The sequence below is a fragment of the Carassius auratus genome, unplaced genomic scaffold, assembly GCF_003368295.1.
Source record: "Carassius auratus strain Wakin unplaced genomic scaffold, ASM336829v1 scaf_tig00007763, whole genome shotgun sequence".
Lineage (NCBI taxonomy): Eukaryota > Metazoa > Chordata > Actinopteri > Cypriniformes > Cyprinidae > Carassius > Carassius auratus.
The window spans coordinates 317,575-335,000 of record NW_020523877.1 but is presented as its reverse complement, the minus strand read 5'-3'; the positions used below and the strand labels follow the sequence as shown (position 1 = coordinate 335,000).

The 17,426-nt window shown below is 36.0% G+C and overlaps 1 protein-coding gene across 2 annotated transcripts in view; it reads right to left on the bottom strand.

Annotated features, from left to right (window-relative positions):
• LOC113071650 (CD209 antigen-like protein C) overlaps positions 1-14,491 on the bottom strand; it is a 291,989-nt gene extending 277,498 nt beyond the window's left edge. Inside the window, exon 1 of one of the 2 annotated variants that reach the window (XR_003280184.1) lies at positions 14,003-14,116. Coding sequence is in view for 1 of the 2 variants with exons in the window: in XM_026244957.1 (XP_026100742.1) it covers positions 14,003-14,108 (106 nt within the window). In the remaining variant the exon portion in view is untranslated. Of the gene's footprint in view, positions 1-14,002 lie in introns of both variants that reach the window. The other variant, XM_026244957.1, reaches the window with a different exon arrangement.
• Between the last annotated feature and the right edge of the window lie 2,935 nt (positions 14,492-17,426).

Sequence of the window (17,426 nt, the reverse complement as noted above, 5' to 3'; positions counted from 1 at the left end):
TTAAGCCATTATACCTCTTTAAGTGGGGGAGTTGCTGTGTTATTTTCAAAACATTTTATTCCACACTTTTATAATGTTGAAGAAGTAATTAAAGGAAGGCTGTTGAAAGTTAAAGTTTCATTTGAAAATGTTTCTTTTGTTTTTGTATGTGTATATACCCCAACTGTGGCATTGGAAAGAATGATTTTTCTGAATACATTAGACAATGTTTTAAATGATTGTAATACTGATGATTTTTTATTGTTGGGAGGAGACTTCAATTGTACTGAAAATGCTTTGGATAGGAATCATGTTGAACCACACAAGCAATCAAGAAAGAGGTTAACTTAACTAATAAAGTCTCATAGTATTGTTGATGTTTGGAGAAACTTTCATTACACACAGAGACAGTATACATGGGCTCATGTTCATGACGGTCAGGTGTCATTGGCAAGGCTTGACAGATTTTATGGTTTCAAACACCAATCAAGTATGTTTAGAGAATGCTCAATATTTCCTGTATGTTTTTCTGACCATAATTTGGTCAAATGTGTTATGGCAAAAAATCGTGTCAAATCAAAAAGTGCCTATTGGCATTTTAATAATAGCCTGCTATGTGACTCTCTTTTTAGAGAAGCTTTTAAAGTGTTCTGGATAAATGCTAAAGCTATAAAATCCTCTTTTTTGACATTACAGCAGTGGTGGGATTTTGTGAAGTTACAGATTAAACAATTGTGTCAACATTACACTCTCAACGCTACAAGAGATATTAAAGGGTCGGTGAGTTTGTTAGAAGAAGACTTAATGAAGTTACTAGAACAAGTAGATTCAACAAAAGATGTTAATTTTATGGAGCAAGTTAAAGAAAAGAAAAAAAATATTGGGTGAAATGCTAGGATTATCAACACAAGGTGCTTTAATTAGATCTAGATTTCAAAGTGCCGAATTAATGGATGCACCTTCAAAGTTTTTTTTCAATTTGGAAAAAAAGAACGGTCAGAAAAAATTGATTCATGCCTTGCGGTCCGAGACCGGAGTTTTACTAACTGATGCTTGTGATATTAGAACAAGAGCTGTAAAATTTTATAAGGATTTGTATAAGAATGGAATCTCAGAAGTAAAAGACAATATTTCTGTTTTTTTCAGAATTTACCACAAATAACGGAAGATGTTGATAAGGAAGTAAGTAAAACACTGAGTTTAAGCGAACTGAAAGATGCCCTTAGCAAAATGGAAAGTGGTAAAACACCTGGTATAGATGGTATCACAATTGAATTTTACAAAACCTTTTGGTCAGAGGTTGGCCCAGAATTGTTAACCGTTTTTAATGAGAGTTTAAAAAAGGGGCAATTGCCACGGAGTTGCCGTAGAGCGATTATAACCTTACTCCCCAAAAAAGGAGATTTAAATGATATATCAAACTGGAGACCAATAAGTTTATTATGTAATGATTACAAAATACTTTCCAAAACATTAGCGGTTAGAGTAGGTAAAGTTCTTGAATATATTATACATCCAGATCAATCTTATTGTGTGCCAGGCAGGAAAATTTTTGACAATGTCTCCTTTATTAGAGATATTTTAGACTGTGGAAGAATTTTTAATTTAGATTTTGGGCTGATATCAATTGACCAAGAAAAAGCTTTTGATAGAGTCGTGCACATGTACTTATGGAGTGTTTTAGAAGCTTTTGGTTTTAGCTCAAGTTTTATTTCAATGGTTAAAGTCTTATACTGTGGCGTTGAGAGTGTTTTAAAGATTAATGGTGACTTGTGCTCTCCTTTTGGAGTGTATAGAGGTGTGAGACAGGGCTGTGCACTGTCAGGAATGTTATACACTTTGGCCATAGAAACTCTGTTAAATAAATTACGAACTGTTGTGTGTGGACTGTGTATACCAAATTGTACCAACAATTTTAAATTATCAGCTTATGCTGATGATGTGATTGTTATAATTAGTGGATCAATTAATAATTTTCTTCCATCCGCCAAAGTGAACTGGAAAAAAAGTGAAGCTATACTGGTTGGAAAGTGGCTAACAGGTGAACCAAAGCTTCCTGAAGACTTAAAGTGGACCAGAGATGGTTTCAAATATCTTGGAGTTTTTTTAGGGAGTGAGAATGTTGTGAAAATGAATTTTGAAGGCACTGTTGAAAAAGTAAAAGGACGACTGGATAAGTGGAAGTTTTTACTTCCCAAAATGTCCTATAAAGGACGTGTTTTGATTATTAATAATCTAGTTGCATCTGCACTTTGGCACCGTTTAGCTTGTATAGATCCCCCAGTTGATATTTTAACAAAAATCCAGTCAATTTTAATTGACTTCTTTTGGGACAAATTGCATTGGGTGCCGAAAAGTGTGTTGTACCTGACGAAAGAAGAAGGTGGACTTGGTCTAGTACACTTGCAGAGCAGAACTGCTGCATTTCGCCTACAGTATGTACAAAGACTTTTGATGTGCACTAAAGATTCAAGTTGGATGGGTGCTACCTGTGCAATTCTTCGAAGCATTGAAGGCCTAGGCTTGGACAAAGCTTTGTTTTGGCTGGACTCTCATAGGCATAAGACTTTTTGACCTTCCGGTTTTTTATCGCAACTTGTTCAAAGTCTGGTCTTTATTTAAGACTAACAGGGACAACAGTGCTCCCTCCCTCTTTTGGTTACTCCAAGAACCTTTAGTTTTTGGTTCACGTTTGGACCTAACACATGAAGCATCTTTTGCTGTACCAGAAAGGACTTTATTGAACACTAAAGTGACAACAATAGGTCACTTACATCAAATAGCAGGACTGGATTTTAAAGATGTGTACACAGTTGCTGAGTGTTTAGGACTCAAATCATGCCGTATTGTAACAAAAGCACTTGAAAGTTGGAGATAAGCTCTTACTGGTGAAGAAAAAGTGTTGCTGGAACAATATTTAAAAGGGTCTAAAAACCCTGATTGTAATGATCCTTTTCCTAAATTATGTGTATATCCAGTTATGGGAGAATGTAATGGCATGTTACTCAATTGTGAGAATTTAAAGATTGTGGACTCAGAGGTTGCATCTGGGAAATAATTGTATAAGAACTGTGTTAAAGTGTTTAATAAGAACTTTTTAAATAACAGGTGTGATACAGCCTGGAGAGAGGTTCTTAAACTTGATGTTAACCAAAAACCAGAGTGGAGAGTCTTATACAAGTCACCATTGATAAAAAAAAACGGGTGATTTACAGTGGAGACTGTTGCATGGTGCAGTTGCAGTCAATGCCTTTGTATCTTTGTTTAAGTCTGATTGTAATGAAGGTTGTCCTTTTTGTTTACAAAAAGAAACTGTTTTTCATGCATTCATGCACTGTGAAAGGCTAAAACCTTTATTTGATATATTGGGAATGCTTTTCAATTCTTTTAATGTGTTTTTTACAATGAAAATATTTATTTGTGGTTATAAGTTTTTAAAAAGTTATCGTCAAAAGTCTCAGTTGTTGAACTTTTTGCTTGGTCAAGCAAAAATGGCAATTTACGTCACTAGAAAAGAAAAAATGGAGACCAATGTTTTCAGTGATTTAGTAGCTGTTTTTTTAAGACTTGTGAAATCCAGGATTTTGATTGACTTCCATTATTATAAATTAATGCATGATCTTTTATTGTTTGAGTCAATTTGGTGCATAAATGGGGTTCTTTGTGAGATTGTTGAAGAAGAGTTGTATTTTTCATTTTTGTTAAGGTGATTTTTTTTATCCTTTTGGAAATAGGTGATGTATTGTAGCCTGTTCCATTTTATGTAATAAATGGTTTTTGAAAAATCAAATCTCTCTCTCTCTCTCTCTCTCTCTGGTGTGTTGCATGCTGGGTAGCGAGAGTGTGGCGTGGGGTGTGAGAGGCACGTGCGAGAGCGTGAAGTTTCTTAAGTTTTTTCGTATAGTTAAAACTATTTTTTTCCATAGGGTTTACCTATCTTCTTTTATTATTTTCTTTTTCTTCACTTTTTTGGGTCACCGATTATTGTATTCAAGTTTGTGAGGTGTTTTCTAGTCAAACGAGATGGCCTCTCTCCCTGCGGGGGAAGAGCCATCTCTCTCGCTTCGGAATGGTTTCAGGTGTGTTCCTGAGGCAGGTACAGCGATTGAGGAGGTGCTGTTAGCAACAGGAGAACAGGTAGGCCATGAAAACATTGTTTCTGCATCTCGCATGAACAAGGCAGTTGTCATATTTTTAAAAAACGAACAACTAGTAATCAGGATAATTGAAAGCGGCATTTGGGTGAAAGAAACTTTTGTACCCGTTACACCTCTTTTTGCTCCAGCTACAAAAGTGACAATTTCCAATGTACCTCCTTTCATTAAAGATGACGCGATCGTGAGAGAATTGACACGGTTCGGAAAGATGGCTAGTTCTGTGAAAACGATTCCTTTGGGTTGTAAATCTACCGAACTTAAGCACGTATTGTCTTTTAGACGACAAGCGTTTATGTTTCTGACAGTGCCTACTAAAACACTGGATGTTTCGTTTCGAGTGACATGTGGAGAGAGTTCTTATATGGTTTACGCGAGCACTGATACTTTATGTTGTTTTGAGTGCGGAGTTTTTGGCCACAAGAGATTGTCTTGCCCTCATAAACAGCCGCAGGCAGAGGAAACAGCAGGGCCGTCAGGTTTGACGAGCGCGAGTAGCGGAGCGACTGAGGTCAGAGAGCCGCTGAATGATGCGGGTGCTCTGAAAGAAGATGGAGATGCAGAAAAAGAAAGTGAAGCTGGTGATAGAGTAGAGGTTGGTGTAAACGCGACTGGAAGTACTGAGGGCATAAATGAGGAGGTTTCGTCTATTGGTTGTATTGTTACTGGTGCTTTATGCTTCAAAGACGATAGAATGCAAGAAGACATTACAGGTTCAAATGATGAAGCGGAAAAGGAGTCAGAAGATGAGAGTATTAGAGATGATGATTCATGCATTGATGTAGACGTTGGCAGATATGGAGATTTGTATACAGTTGAACAGATAAACTCTTTTCTGGATGAAACTAAGGGGAGGAGTGTTAATGTTGAAGAGTTTTTTCCTGACCTAGAGAAATTTATCGCATCCGTGATGAAAGCTCGTAAAGAATGTAACGTTGAGATTTTGTCGCAGCAAAAAAGGTTTAGACTAAAAAAATATTTGACAGCAGTCAGACAAAAAATTCAAAAGATGAAGGGTAAACGTAGGTCTACTAGAACTAGTCTTAAATAAATGCACATGGGGATCTGGCCTTTGCTATGTTTTTTTCTTTCTTTTTCTTTTTCCTTCCCCCTATTTATGGATGTTCATAAAATAGGATCCTTAAATATAAACGGGGCAAGGGACAGAAGTAAATGGCCTTTATTAAAAGAGTGTTTAAATTTGAAAGAAACTCAAGTTGTGTTTCTACAAGAAACACATAGTAATGAAGAAAATGAAACTGATTTTGGGATGTGGTGGGAGGGAGATCATGTTTTGAGTCATGGCACCAACCTTAGTGCAGGGGTGGCAATATTATTTTCACCTAGATGTAAAGTTAACATTTTGTCTAAGAATGAAGTAGTGAGAGGGCGCCTACTTGCACTAAGAGTAGAAATAAAAAATAGAGTTTTTGTGCTAAAAAATGTTTATGCTCCTACAACAGGTAGAGAGAGAATAGCTTTTTTTCTTAAACTTAAAGATGTAGTTTCCTCTTTTATAAATGAAGATTTTTTTAGTAATTGGAGGAGATTGGAATTGTACGTTAGATTTTACTTGTGATAGGAATGGAGAAGAACCTCATTTTTTATCAGCAGTATCTTTGAGAGAGATTACAACACAATTTGGACTTATTGATATTTGGAGAGAGAAAAATAAAACCGTAAAACAATATACATGGATTAAAGTGACAGAAAATAGGATCAGTGCAGCACGGTTAGATAGATTCTATGTCAAGAATACAATGTGCAGTAGAATAGAAGAGACAAAAATATGCCCAAGCCCGATTTCAGATCATCATTTAATTTCCTTAAAAATGATTGTAACACAAACAACCCCTCATTGTTCTTATTGGAGATTTAGTAATAAATTATTAGAGAATCTTGATTTTCATGAAAAATTTAATCTTTTTTGGAACTATTGGACAGAACAAAAAAGTAATTATGAGAATCTTCTTCAATGGTGGGAGGTGGGAAAAGTTCAAATTAAGCTCTTCTGCCAACAATATTCCTCACAAGCTTGGATTAGTTTGAAAAGGAAAATGTCTAAACTAGAAGAACATATTTCTGCATTGTATGTTTCATTGATTAATAAGAGTGAAATGGAAGCTTTAGCCTAAGTTCTGCCAGGAAGACTCAATCACTTCGTCACTAATTACCTTCATCATTATCCAATCACGTCTTTATACTCCTGTATAAAAGATCGTACTTACACATGTTTGAGTTCGCAGATGCCAACGCGGCAACAACCTCCACCCTCCCCACCACCACCAGGATGGTCCTGTCCTTACCTTCCAGGGGGGGTCTGCTGCGCCCCTGCCTTCGTCTTCAGGCAGGAAATGCAGATTCGCTACCCTCGGATTAAGAACCATGGACGGGGCCTTCCGCCAAAGAAATTTATAATTGTGCTCGCTGAGCTGTCAATAAATGTATGCTTCGTACATTCCTCTATCTCCCGAGTCTTTCTGGTAGAAATGGGAGTGCAAGAAAATTTGTTATCCAAAAAACATGAATTAAGAGGTATTTTACATGAAAAAGTGAAATCAGCACTCGTTAAAGCACGGTTTATTTCAATTAATGATATGGATGCACCTACGAAATACTTTTTTAATTTGGAAAAGAAGGTTGTTCATAATAATTTTATGCATTGTTTACGAAGACCTGATGGTAGTATTACATCCGATCCTTTAATGATGAGAAGAACTGCTGTTGATTTTTATTCTAAGTTATTTGCAAAAGAAGACATTGATCTGAATACAACATGTGAACTTTTTAAAGATTTACCAAACTTGAAAGAAGATTAAAGACTTTTTCTAGACTCCAGCATTACCTTTGAAGAAGTAACGGATGCAGTACAACAACTCTCAACTGGTCGAGTACCAGGTCTTGATGGACTTACCGCAGAATTTTACAAGTCGTTTTGGGGAATAATTGGACAGGACTTTTTTAAAGTTCTTGAAGAAAGCTATAAACTGAAGGAACTGCCAAAAAGTTGTCAAAGGGCAGTCCTTTCTCTTCTTCCAAAGAAAGGAGATTTGTGTTTACTTAAAAACTGGAGACCTGTTGCTGTTCTTAACTCTGACTATAAGATATTGTCTAAATCAATTGCAAATCGACTTAAGATGGTTTTAGGTTCGTTGGTTCATGAAGATCAGTCTTATTGTGTTCCTAAAAGATGTATTTATGATAATTTGTTTTTAATGAGAGATCTTTTAGAATATTTAGGAATGTACAATGTTGGTGCTGGTCTAATATCTCTAGACCAAGAAAAAGCATTTGATCGGGTGGATCATCTGTATTTGTTTCATGTCTTAAAGTGTTTTGGTTTTGGTGATAGTTTTATATCATGGATAAAATTGTTGTATAAAGGATCCTTGAGTATGATAAAAATAGGAGGTGGGTTAAGTGTACCAGTTAAAATACAAAAAGGAATCAGACAAGGCTGCCCAATGTCTGGCCAACTGTACAGCTTGGCGATTGAACCATTATTGTGTATGCTGCGACGTAAACTAAATGGTCTAACTATAAATGGTAGTTTAAAAAAAGAGTCTATTATATTATCTGCATACGCTGATGATATTACTGTGATAATTCAAAAGCAGGAAGATGTACAGAATTTAAAGGGGGCTCTAGACATCTATGAAAGAGCGTCATCTGCTAGGCTTAACTGGGATAAAACAGAAGCTGTGTGGTATGGTTCTACTGAAAATACCAATATGGTTTTACTAAAACTCCCAAATAATATTCAGTGGGGTACACTTGGTTTGAAATATCTTGGAGTATATCTTGGTCAAGAGGAATATAAAAAGAAAAATTGGGAGGGTTTAGTGGAGAAGGTCTGTGCGAGGTTGTCTAGCTGGAAATGGTTGCTACCCCAGTTATCATATAGGGGAAGAGTACTGATTGCCAACAATCTCATTGCCTCAATGCTTTGGCATAAAATGATGGTTGTGGATCCACCAGTTATTTTAATCCAAGAAATTCAAAAGAGACTTGTTAATTTTTTTTGGTCTGGTCAGCACTGGCTGAGAGCTGCTGTCCTCTATCTTCCTGTTCAAGAAGGGGGACAGGGACTGATAGACATCCGAGCTAGACTGACAGTTTTTCGACTGCAGGCTATTCAGCGCCTACTATATCAACAGCAGCATGGATGGATGGAACTAACATGTGCTCTTCTACGCAAGGCTGGACGAATGGGTCTAGATAAACAGCTTTTCACCATGACTCTAAAGAGAACTTCTCTTGGTGGACTTAACTCGTTTTACCTCAATATTATGGATTTATGGCAAATGTTTTCTGTTTCAAGAGAGTGGTCAAAACCAGGTCCGTGGCTGTTTAACGAATCTCTTTTTTTCAATCCTCTTTTTCCTGCTGAGATTCTGAACTCTGACACCATAAGGTCAAACTTGCTGGCTGCTGGAATATCTATGTTTCGGGATCTAAGAATAGGAGATGGGTGGATTGAAGCTGAAGAACTTGCTCGAAAAGTGGGTTTCAGGTCTGTGCGTCTCGCTAAACGAGTGCTAGAAGACCTAGAAGCTGAACTTCCTGTTTCAGCTAAAGAATTTCTCAAAGAGACTTGTGCAGGAGAGGATACAGAGCCATTCACTTTTCCGGAATTTGACTTTTTGATGAAAAGGGATTATCAAGAGGAAGATCCGGCAAAATTGTTGTCTTTGAATACTCCAGAAATGGGGTTGTTCAATGATTTATCAAAAAGAACTTTATATACAGCATGTGTTAAAACTATGAACTATCAAGACCTTAAAGACCAAACAGAAAGCAAATGGACTTTAGTGTTGGGGTCAGACTCTTCCCCGAAAGGTAGCTGGCGGGCCCTGTACAAAAAACCCACTGAAAAGAGAGTGGGAGATCTGCAGTGGAGAATTGTACATGGAGTTTTAGCCACAAACAGACACATAGCACGACTGAATCCTTTAGTTGGGGAGGGTTGTCCTTTTTGTAACGCTTCAGAAACTGTGATTCATGCATTTATGGAATGTTATCGCCTGAAAAACTTGATGCAGTTAGTGAAGGTTTGGAGTCTGGAGCTAATGGGTTCGTTTAATGTTTCATTGTTTATTTATGGGCCAAAGTACTCAGTAGAAAACAAGAAGTAAGTTATTATTCTAAATTTTCTTTATGGAATGGTAAAGTTGGCAATTTGGTGTACTAGAAAAAACAAAGTTAAAAAAAGGGGGTGTATTGATCCTATTTTATTGACTAAATGTTTTGTAAAAAAAAGGTTAACGGTAGAGTATGCTTTTTATAGCATTACACACAATGTTCAGTCTTTTTTTCATCTTTGGGGTTTTAATAATTTTCTGTGTGAGCCTGATGGGAATGGAAGTTTTAATCTAAACATTCTCTAATGGGTATATGAATGAAAATATATGTGGAATTGTCTAATGGAGGGTGTTTTAAAAATGTTTTTGGTTTTTAACACATTGTATAAAAAAAAAAAAAAAAAAAACAACCTTCTTTGGGTTTGTAAATATTTACGCAGATAAATCCCAAATGTTATTTTATTAATAAAGGGATTTTCAAATGTCAAATGTCTCTCTCTCACACACACACACACACACACACACACACACACACACTCTCTCTCTCTCTCTCTCTCTCTCTCTCTCTCACACACACACACACACACTCTCTCACTTGTTCCTCTCTGTTGTTGATGATGATCAGATCTGTTCCTCTCTCTCTACAGTATCTTCTGCTCTCAGTCCAGTTCTTCTTCTCAGAGGAAAAGTAGTAAAGACTGGATTGATGACACTTCCATCCATCTATGAACACAGATAAGACATCCCTAGTGAAATATAAATACACTAAAATGTATTTGAAATACATTTATGTCATGATAAGTGTACTACAAATACATTTACATATTTATGTACTTAATAAAAATACACTGCAATTGTACTTTTGGTATATTAAACTGGTAAACTTAAAGTCTGCCAAACTGGAACAACGAACTTTGTACTTTATTCATTTGAATTGTGCAGAAGTAGTGCTGAAGTGTAACTAAAGAAACACTGAAGTTTATTTGATTGTGTTAAAGTGGGACTATAGCAATTATACTTCAGCTACACTTGAAATATCTTGCATTTAAAGACATTAAATATTATTCAGAGATCATACAATCTTCAACAGTGACATTTAAACACACTGTAGGATTAATATTGAGAGATGTGCATTGTGCACAAGTAGCACTACAAATAAAGCTGAAATATAAATGTTATATCAGTAAGTCTAGAGTGATATATCAGTAAATATGTCAATAGATTTGAACTATTCTTAATATGAAATAAATATATTTTTAATAAATTGTTTTTTTTTTTACTAGGGCTAGTGATACTTGAACTAAATTTTAATCTAAACCCAATTAAAAAGGTTATTTATATTACTTGTACTAGTAGTGTATAATTTATTGTAGTTGTTTATAGTATTATTATTGTACAATAACTGAAAGTATACTGTATTGAATATTCAATTTTCAGGTCTTTACTTTTTGAGTGCAAGATATCTATCTGTAACAGACAATGACTTTCAGAAGGAAACCTGTTTCCCAAAGGAAGGTTTCTGTAACAGTGTTTTAAACTGGTCTCATTAGTGTTCTCTAGACACTGAAGCAGTCTCTGTATTTGACAGGTTTGTGTCTCATTTGAGGCCAACGACTGATTATCACAAAAGAGAATGTTTTTTCTCTAAATTATCATTAATCATTATAAACATAAAGAGCTAAAGAAATGTCAATTACAAGCATTAGCTACACAACGGATCCAGGACAGTCCACTTTAAAATCTAAATCTGCTTTAGATCAAGTTACCAGTTAGACTGAAGAAACTAACCCGCAAACTTCTTCTGAAGATCAATTCTCTCTTGAGTGAGGTTGATGATCTTAGTCAGCAGCTGTTGTCTCTCTTGGGTGAAGGTGGCACACAGTATAATGCGTGCAGTCAGCAGAAGAACACACAGCAGCACAAACACTACTGCAGCTGCTCTGGACCTTCTGATCATCACACCATCACTTCCTGAAGAGGATAGATATGATGTTATCTCTTCACTTCCTCATATCATACGACTCACATCTTCTGAAACATGTGAACTGTAGATTAACTTTAACGCTTGTCAGACATTTATTCAGGAACAGTTCACTCAAAAATGGTTTCCTGATTATTTACTCATCCGAGTTTCACTGTATATCACTGTATTTGATCCATTTTTGGTTTTGGAGGAAAACGTGAACAGGTCTCAAAATAAACCTTTTCTAAAGGTCAAAAATCCATATTTAGGAAGCTTTAAACTAATCCACATGTATGGAAGCATATGGGTAGCATTATTCAATTTGGGATGTAATATGCAAAATGACAATGCAATATGTAAAATGGCAATGCATTTCTGTATTTACATTTCCATTTTCCAATACATTTGTGCAACGTTTGGTGCAAAATGAAAATGAAAATTAAATTACATAATTTTCATTTGCCATTTACTACACCAGTTTTAATATGTAAAATGAATATTAATTTTAACGCTTTATAAGTTGCAAAATTAAAATGAAAATGTATTACAGAAATGATTAGATATGTCTAACATGTTAAAGCAAAAACTGTGGCAAAATGATCATTTAAATGCTATTTTTCTTAATTGCATTAACACTCACAGTCAAGACACTTACGATTGCATTTTCATTCGGTGTCCCGCAATGAATGTAGCAAAATTCAATGTGCACATTGAAAATGCATTCCGAGCCGATCACGTGTCCCCGCCCTCGCGCCACGTCAATCATTGTGTGAACAAGGCGGGGCTTGCAGAAGGTCAGAGACTCAAATCTCAAGAAGAGGACTCAATCAAGTGAGACAACATGGACAAGACAGTTGGACCGTGTATGTTTTGATCATATCGGTTTATGGCTTCAATATTTCATTCGCACTTGTGGGAGGAGCTGAAACGCTGCTTTCATCTGATTGGTCGAATCGGGTCGGTTTTCATCTGACAGCCTTCAGCTCGGTCTTTTTATTCTTTCAGGCAGAATAAGAGTCAGTGCGAGTGAAGCACTGAAATGTCTGAAACTACGCGCATTGTTAATTAGCATAATATTTGAATCAGATGTAGCTGGGCACATAATTCGTGCTGCTGAGACCTGCAAATTATTTCTAGGTTGTAGTATTGTATGAATATTGTCCCACTGATAAAAACAGTGCAAATAGTTCTGTCCCTTTGGATAACAGTGAAGTGGAAATAAATATAGTTAAATTTATGAAATAAAATTAAATAGGATTTTTTGGGAAGGTAAGTCTGGCCAGTTATACAAGCAACACGAGTCGGACGAGTCTGAAGATATGAGCTGAATTGGGTGAAACATTAAAGTTCTAGTCTGTGTCAATTACTCTCATAATAAATAATAATAATAATGTTAACTGTATTTTTCGGTATAAGTTGCATCAGTCCAAAAATACGTCATGACGAGGAAAAAAACATATATAAGTCGCACTGGACTATATGTCACATTTATTCAAGACCAAGAGAAAACATTACCGTCTACAGCCGCGAGAGGGCGCTCTGGGGTAGGCTACAGGAGCACTGAGCAGCATAGAGCTAATTTTACTATTTTTATTTAGAAATGTAACTATATTCATTTTTACAATTATTTATTAATGTCACACACACACACACACACATACCTAGTGCCTTATGACTTAAAAGATGAGAGTGGTAAATGTTACAGACATGGAACTGTTCAGTCTATTATTGATTTTAATTTCCACTTCACTGTTATCCAAAGGGACAGAACTATTTGCACTGTATTTATCAGTGGGACAATATTCATACAATACTACAACCTAGAAATAATTTGCAGGTCTCAGCAGCACATGTGCCCAGCTACATCTGATTCAAATATTATGCTAATTAACAGTGAGCGTAGTTTCAGACATTTCAGTGCTTCACTCGCACTGACTCTTATTCTGCCTGAAAGAATGACAAGACCGAGCTGAAGGCTGTCAGATGAAAACCGACCCGATTCGACCAATCAGATGAAAGCAGCGTTTCAGCTCCGCCCACAAGTGCGAATGAAATATTGAAGCCATAAACCGAAATGATCAAAACATACACGGACCAACTGTCTTGTCCATGTGGTCTCACTTGATTGAATCCTCTTCTTGAGATTTGAGTCTCTGACCTTCTGCAAGCCCCGCCTTGTTCACACAATGATTGACGTGGCGCGAGGGCGGGGACACGTGATCGGCTCGGAATGCATTTTCAATGTGCACATTGAATTTTGCTACATTCATTGCGGGACACCGAATGAAAATGCAATCGTAAGTGTCTTGACTGTGAGTGTTAATGCAATTAAGAAAAATAGCATTTAAATGATCATTTTGCCACAGTTTTTGCTTTAACATGTTAGACATATCTAATCATTTCTGTAATACATTTTCATTTTAATTTTGCAACTTATAAAGCGTTAAAATTAATATTCATTTTACATATTAAAACTGGTGTAGTAAATGGCAAATGAAAATTATGTAATTTAATTTTCATTTTCATTTTGCACCAAACGTTGCACAAATGTATTGGAAAATGGAAATGTATATACAGAAATGCATTGCCATTTTACATATTGCATTGTCATTTTGCATATTACATCCCAAATTGAATAATGCTACCCATATGCTTCCATACACATGACCCTGGTTGATAAATAAGTGTCTTCTCTAGCAAAACGATCAGTCCCTTTCAGGAAAAAATAAAGCATTAACCACCATCAACAAATGGAGCATGTCAGATCATACTGGAGGACCTGGAAGAGAGAGAATAATCAGAAAATGTCCTTTAATCTCAGTTACCTGTGTGTCGAGGTGTTTGGGGTTCTTCTGTGTTGAAGTCTTCTGTGTGTCGAGGTGTTCGGGGTTCTTCTGTGTTGAAGTCTTCTGTCTCTTTCTTATGTTTCATGTCTCTTACAGCCTCTGCACTGACGTAGATATCAACAATCCTTTCTATTCGGTCTTCTGAGTCTCTTATTGAATCTTTATCCGTGCTATATGATTGTATTCTTGTGACGTTGAATCTGTGATATCTGTTCTGACTTTACCTCGTACGACGTTCACATATTTTTAGACATCATCCATGTTGTTTCTTCTTCTCTGAGTTTTACCCTTTTCTATATTTTCATTTCCAAATTCAGTAAACTAACACTAGTTTCTCTCTCTGTAGTGGACTGTGTTGTGTTCCTCATCTGTTTGTGTGACCAGTATTTATGCAGAAAGGAAGTGTTTTTTTGGCAAATCAGGGTTCTCAAGTTTTTTCAAAAGCTTCGAGTGAGATCACATGAAGTTAGGGGAGGAGCTTAACGGAGCCCCGCCCCCAATTTGACTCATTGTTCATAATTTACCAGCACAAATTGAATTCACAACTATAGTTAATTATATTAATTGCTAACTATACTAACTTTAACGTTATATTTCAAAATTACACATATACAAAAATTACAAAAATATAACATTGCTCTAAATAGTTTGGAAAAACTAATATTTTTGCATTTTGAATGTGTCTAGACGAAATGGTATAATGATTCATTGTGTGGTGGGAAATTGGGAACAAATGGACATATTACCATATTAAGGTGTGTGTGTGTGTGTGTTTGTGTGTGTGTGCGTACACGAGTACACACTCCAGTTTATGAAATGTGTTTTGTGTTGTAAGTGTTTGTTGCTCATTTTGATGACATCTTTGAAAAATATAAAAAATGCAGTGGCAATGATTAATCAATGTATATTTTGACAGGATATAAATATTACCCAGAGCACTTTGCTTTAATACATGTAGTCTTAATGTAACTAGAAATATTATTAATACAGTATAATAAATAATTAAAAATAAAATGAAGAACTACATCTTCATTCCTTCCCATACCCACTAACATTTCCCTTAGTTTCAGATAACTTTAGCTAGTTAAACTGAGCCAAAGATTCTCGTCTGGCTGCAAAGTAGTGGCAGAGTTTTTGCTGCATCAATAATAATGTGTACGATGGGCTATATGTTAAATGTTCTAGACAAGCTTTCTTCTGACTGACCCTCTCCATCACGACGTGTGTTTGCGTGATGTTGTTGGTTACCTAGTAACGAACGTACAGTGACCGAGAATGTTCCGTCAACTTCTGTGTGATCGCGCATCTATGTTGCCTAGTAACGAACACAATCTGAGATACGTGCTGGGGCAGGAAACTTCACTTTGTGTTCAGCGCATTATATACACCGTTATATATAAAGCTTGCAGGACAACTTGGTCAGCATTGCCTTTTCAGCGTGAGAAATACACAGTGTGGTGTGTGAGCATGTGAACTGTGTGAGTCTTACAACCAAAGTGTGAGACTTGAGAACCCTGTCAAATACTTCAAGTATTCATGTAAAAGGGAACTTCAACTCACTGCGGAAGGACACTGAAATAAGTGTTTCAACTATGTGGATTGTGTTTAAATGAGGTTCAAGGTGATGTTGTAAAGTTTCTGAAATGTTCAGGTTGTTGCTGGTACATCAAAAGTCCAGACAGCTGATCAGGTTTTTCAGTCTGGTTCTCAGGAGAGCATCTGGAGATTTTGTTCTGAGATGCTCAGCGTGTTTTGTGGTCGTTCTCTTGGAGTTTTTTTTTTTTTTAAAGGTGTCAGACAACATGAATCCTCTTGAATGGCTACAAGAGTCACCGCAGACAGACCGAATCTCTCTGTTTGCTGGCAGTGTGAGGGATATTTCATGTGTTTGTGTTCATGTGTGCAGCATCACTGACTGCTTTAACTGATCATCTTCATCCATGAAACATTTTACTTTACAAATCAAAACTTTGATTTATTCTTCTGAAATGATTATTTCCTTGTATACAAACATGCTTGCAACCAGTGTTTTGGACCTTTAAAGATATTTCATATTGAATGGCAGTTTCAACAGATAAATGTTTATGATTCAAATTTGAACAAAAAAACTACACATGAGTAAATAATCAATACATGTGTATTTGTGTCACAGTTATGCAGAGGGCTTCAACCAGCTTCATTTATAACTGGTTTACTTTCATATATTGTGAGTAAGAAAAGCATGAACAGACATTCACATCCAGTTGAGTTTAATCTCAGTTTCCATCATAGAGCTGATGAATCAGGTGTGTTAACGAACTAATGGAGACATTAGGAAAAATAATGAGATAACACTGAATGAGATTTGACAGGTGCATAAATGTCAATCTGTTCCACACAAATTGGTTCAAGTTTCTTTATTTTTCACACACATATTACATACATGTAATGAAATAATTTAACTTCAATTCAATTTAATGTAACGTCCTTTTACAGTACGTGTACTTCTCTGGTACATATCTTGTACCTACAGGAAATGAGTGGTAACACAAGGTACTTACCTGAAGTGTATGAACATGGTAACAAATAAGAAACATGGCTGATCTTAACAGTCGTACATGTATGGACAAGCGTGGGTAATAAAAATCACTAATAGGTAGTGTACATACATGGAAACTCATTTTTTTCTGTACTGTACTTACTAATGTACATACATTGTAAATATGTAGTATTTACGGACAAGTGGGTACAAACATGCACATCCTTACAGTATCCGTATATGGTGACTAATAAGACACATTACTGTCCATACTAAGGACATATCACTGGTAAATGTGTAGCACCAAGAATAAATGTGCTATTATGTGGTACCAAACAAGACATACTGCACTTGGTAAATATATAAAAATTGATGGATCATTCTTTGAAATTATGACCCTGGTGTCTTTCAAGAGTGAGAATTGGGGAATTTCTGCATCCACCACAAACAGATTCTGTGTTTTAGCTAAAGAATTTTGTTTTAGAGATGTTCAGCTAAATACAGTATATCCTCAACATTTATATAGTGTCTAATAATGTATTTGCTGTCCATGATCAATCACTCAAATGGAAATGTGTAATTATTAGGTCTAAAGAAGAACTGTATGCCATTCCACTTCCACACAATATTAAAAGAGACTAAAATCTGATTATGGGAAACTACTTCTGCAGCTTTATACAGGTACAGTGGGTAGACATCCGAAATGCCCCTTCTACCGCCGCGGCGTCTGTAAAGTGCATTTGCAGCTTTTGACACCTGAGTGGTGCTTTAACCACAAGTTATCAAACAAGTGCATCAAAGCACATTTTCGCAAATAGACGTCAGTTTTGCCTTGTTGATGTGTTACATTTGACTGTTTCAGTCACGGAAAATGAACACTATAGG